The 4,699-nt window shown below is 42.8% G+C and overlaps 2 protein-coding genes across 2 annotated transcripts in view; one reads left to right on the top strand and one right to left on the bottom strand.

The window, feature by feature from the left end:
• T265_11614 (hypothetical protein) overlaps positions 1-4,699 on the top strand; it is a gene marked incomplete at both ends in the record, with an annotated part of 47,573 nt that overhangs the window by 14,953 nt on the left and 27,921 nt on the right. The window lies entirely within an intron of this gene.
• Positions 4,509-4,699, bottom strand: part of T265_11615 (hypothetical protein) — a gene marked incomplete at both ends in the record, with an annotated part of 27,944 nt that continues 27,753 nt past the window's right edge. Inside the window, one exon of the mRNA XM_009178315.1 lies at positions 4,509-4,663. Coding sequence (XP_009176579.1) covers positions 4,509-4,663 — 155 coding nt within the window. The remainder of the gene's footprint in view (positions 4,664-4,699) is intronic.

Below are 4,699 nucleotides of genomic sequence, written 5' to 3'. Positions count from 1 at the left end.
GTTCTCTTATTACTTGACGAGGATTTGTGGACTTATGCCACATTCGAGTGGGATATTTCTTGCAGGGTTGTTCATCAGAGCACCAAGAGTTCATTCGTTTTGGCAAATGTTTTCTTCTGGATGGCAAGACCGTGTCCAGCCTCCATGGTGATGTCGCACAGGCATAGCTCGTCTTCAACGCCATTGAGCCAGTAGTCTGATTCAATAAATCCTTTAGATTTCATTCTGGTAGCTGTAAACTGGTAGTAACCATTAAAACACACCGAGAAACCCGTATTCCGTCTATAAGCAAGTAGAATTTGAGTCCGGCTGAAAGATTCTCAAGATCTGTTGCTCCTAAACCCCCAAATCCGCACGTTTCAATTCACGAAGAATCCCTACATACACCACACTCTAAAATGTCCTAGAAGCCGTGCGATTGTCACTTGCCCATTAAATGTGCAAATGCTTTTGAGATGTTTCAAAAGTGTATTGGTGATAACGAGTTGACATTCTGTTTTGATCTTCAACGCGTTGGTTGAAAACAAGCTGAATAAAATATGAAAGATGCTATAGTCACAATTGCGAAATCAGAGCATCTCAGTCACCTGTTACCATCACCTAACCTTGTTTCAAGGCCTTTTCGATCACATAATGTTACTGAGTTTAATTACAGAGTCTGGTAAGGACGTGGGCAGGCAAGTGGTTGACTGGATCGATATCCCATAGGTAAGTTTAAAACGAGTCCCAAATCAATGGTTACTAAGTGGGTTTTTAACACGGAAGTCTGGCGCTATGTGACAGAGCCACCGAGAGAGATGGGCGTGTCAGCTGTGAATTGGACTTCACCGTTAACTATAGCCAGTTCCTAGAGCCTCTGAAAGCATCGGTGGTCAAGGAGAATTCGTCTTGAGGTACTTCGATTAGACGTAGTACGCTGGCTACGAAACTGTAAGCAAAAGATGAACGGTTTCTTTCCAATGTTCAGAATTTTCATCCGTTTGAAGCATGCGTTTCAAGGTTAAATCGTCGTAAGATGTGAATAGTTCGGGCAGGAAATTTGGTTCACCAATGAGACACATCAAAACTGATCATAAACTGCCTGTCGAGCATAAAACACGACTGCACACTTACGAGTAGATCTAACGGAAATATTGGATCTCAACATTCGATCCCAATGTTTTGCACGATTTTCTTTCCACTAGGAGACAAAATCTTGTCTCCATGGTTCCATGTTCGACCAGAACTAGCTTGCCGTTTTCAAGACAGAAAAAATGTTCTTTGTCTGATTTAAAGGAAAAGATAGGAAAGTGTGAAAGTTTCTGTGATTCAAGACTGTAAATGGGTATTTTTTACGCGGAAAGTCGAAGAAAACTAGGGTAGTATAAATGCTTCCATGAATAATCCTGCAAATATCGCGCTCTACTCAGGAAAGCAGCAAGTGATGTACAGTCACCCCGAACGTGATTTGCAAACTCTTATCAGAGGTCTTGCTCAAATTGCGTAGGATTTTTTATCACTTTGTGTGAATACCTGCTCTCGAGTCGAGAACAAAAAATCTTCTACAGTCATGACCTCTAAGGAGTTCACCACCATCGGGTGAAACGTGTGACTGTTGAGATAAACGAGAGGCATTTTTGACATGGATGCGTTTATTTTTGCACGTGTTGCTGGTTTATTTTTTGCTTGTCGGATTTACTGCACTTCTGTGGCACTGGAAAGCTGCTCTACTTCTCATTCTGACGTCACTTGATCATATAATTACACAGCAGCCTTGCCAGACCATATCTTTGCTGGTTTTATCATAACCAACCACATCCCAGTGCTTTCATCGATTTTCCATTTTACGGATAGGACTGACTTCACGGATGAACGGGCTGTATGCAGTGACGTATTGGTGATTAGCTTAGGCCACAGACACTCGCTTTTCTAGACAAAACCTCAGTCAGTCTCTCCTGGCGAGTTCTACTCATACATTCACACGCACACATATACAATGCAACGCCGTATATCTGCTGTGTAGACTCAAAATCGTCACTGGCGAAATGCCCTCATTTGCACACTGTTTTGGTTTAAACTGGGGCCTCAAATTAGTCCCAAATGAATCTCGACTGAATGTGCAGCACAAAGACCGCCCGATGTACGATACTCGGGAGGTCACAGCCTACTTTTTCGAATGAAATTACTAATGAGGCAACCGAAATTCCTTTTACATCTCATGACATGCATCATCCTTGTGGAGGATCATTAGGTAAGCACAGTTCCTGGTTTTCCGATAACGTCATGTTGCATATGAACCAAAATTTTTGCAGCCTAGATTCAGGTTCGTGTCGAAGTAAAATCAACTCAGTGAACAAGTGAGTGTACTTCGCGAATTTATTTCAATCTGAGTCCAAGTAGAGCGTGAAATTCACTGAACCTAGAAGACTTTACCTACTTGGTATGTCCAAAGAAGGGCAAACTCGCAAGGAAGTGAGGAAGAAGGGCTTCCGCAATACTTCAGAGTACTCATAAGTAGTTTCCTCCAAGATACCCACTTCTGTTCCACTCATTATTCCAACCATTATTCGAACCAACCGTATATCATTCATTCATTTGTAACTCATTGAAACGGAAGTGCTACGCCTCATTCTAAATATACTTGTGTTTTTCTGCAAAAACCTTTCCGGATACCAGTTTGCTTTGTGCTCAACCTAGATGATAGATTGCGCAGAACTCAATAATATCAGCGTGGTGTCAAAATCACTTTCTGGTGATCAAATATAAAATTTAAATGAGCAAAATAAGTTGAAACTTTCTTGTGAGCGTACCAGGTTATGCAAACATTTACGAATTCTGAAAGATTTCCCTTCGCTGGCCTTGATTGAATGAGTGTTGTGTAGTGCGACCAGATGGGCGAGACGTATCTGGTTATGATTAGCCCCCCATATGTAAATCGGGTGGGATTTTGGAGACCCAGCGAAGTATGGGTGAATGTTATCGTGGCAGGACGTTGGGTGTCAGTGTTCACGTCGGCCCATGGCACATTTATGGACAACCTCTGAACGTGGATAGACGAAGGTTAGATATCAGACAGTCAATTGCTCACCACACGTGACAATTTAACCCGTTTCCGGAACTTCAATGGGGCTACGTTTATGCGTGAAGGTCGAACATGATCGACATCCCATTGATGACCAAGCCCTCTGCATTCAAGTGTGTAGTGGGCAGAAGTATCGATGACATTAGCCTCTGTATTCATTTCAGCGGGAGCCAGAATTATTAGCACACGGACTATCTTGCGATTTTTTGACCTCATCTTTGACAAATCTAAAGAGAGTTGGGTTATGAGTATGGGTTATGGCCAGATTAATCCTCCATCTACTGAATTCGACGTACACAGTCTTTGGCGATATCAAACGACATGTCATCATCATCATCATCGCCATCATCATCGACAGCATGACATCAGTGTTCAACACCGATGCTTTACTGCCGTACAACCATGAAAGAAGAAAAGAGTAAAGGTGGACGGGGAAGGGACTTAGTGCTAGCTTAACACATTCTGAGGTGCCTATACACCCAGACACTCACTCAGGCGATCTAGATAGAAATTGGCAACAAGAACGGCACTGACATCGATTGCAACCGTATCTTGTGGTGTGTCCAACCTGGCACAGTGAGGATCACGCGGTCCCCATCCGGGAAGGCGAGTAGCACCGACAGCACCCAAGCGTTTAGTGATCTCCTTCATACTCCTGTGTCAATTCAAGGGTTGATCACATCTCTGTTTACGCCATTTTGAGTTGGGCATGGAAAACAGCACTCTTCGGCAAACGATGGTTCGGCATACGTAACACATGTCCCAACCAACGCAGCTTCTGGTGCTGGACACATTCTTCAATGGAAGTACTACTGATCAGGAGCCGTCAGAACAATTTACCCTCCATTGATGGAACCGATGAATGTTTTCGATATCAGGGACTTTTATTCCAAAGTATGAAAGTCAGAATTAGCAACGCCAGGGGACGACTGCTCAAAATCTACGGCTTATTCTACTGCAGGCATGAAGGGGTGCTGCTAAGAAAGTAATTTTAAAGAATTGGTCAACCTAGTATACGAACCAGATATTCAGTTCACATACTGTTCGTACACAAGTAAGAGGTGCGAACTGGTAATGATGGCTTGGGAGCTGAATTTTCCTCTTACCTAATAATGTATGACATCCGAAAGAGTTTGGTCATTCGATTGCGGCGGCTACCATCCACGCTATCTCTATGAGAGATTTAAATAAATCAGTAAGGGAAATGAATTTAGGATGTCTTTGGTTACTCAGACCGCCAAAATCCAGATATGTACGTCTCGCTTTTGAATGTCGAAAAACGTTTGAGGGCATTTCAACCCGCGTTAGCCAGAAATCAAGCTACTCATAATTTCATCTTTGGCAGTAATGGAATCGATCTGTTTTATTGATTCAACTCCAGTCACATGTTGGGCCAGCATTCTTAATTGTTACGGCAGAAATCGTCAAAAAGTGTTGTCTGAGGATTTCACCGACCAAAGTTCGTTTTATTGGAAGATTTATCCACGGTAGCCGTAGATGGAAAGCCTTTGGGAGCTTTCCGAAACACCTTGTGTTTTCGGTTGTGCTCCACGGGATGCTCGAGGTGGACGATATTCTTCTGGAGTATCTGTTTTTCATAAACTAGAACACAAGAGAAATACACTCATTTGCAAACAA

The sequence above is a fragment of the Opisthorchis viverrini genome, assembly GCF_000715545.1.
Source record: "Opisthorchis viverrini unplaced genomic scaffold opera_v5_541, whole genome shotgun sequence".
NCBI lineage: Eukaryota > Metazoa > Platyhelminthes > Trematoda > Opisthorchiida > Opisthorchiidae > Opisthorchis > Opisthorchis viverrini.
The sequence above is the reverse complement of the archived record's forward strand: the minus strand, read 5'-3'. Positions and strand labels throughout refer to the sequence as shown.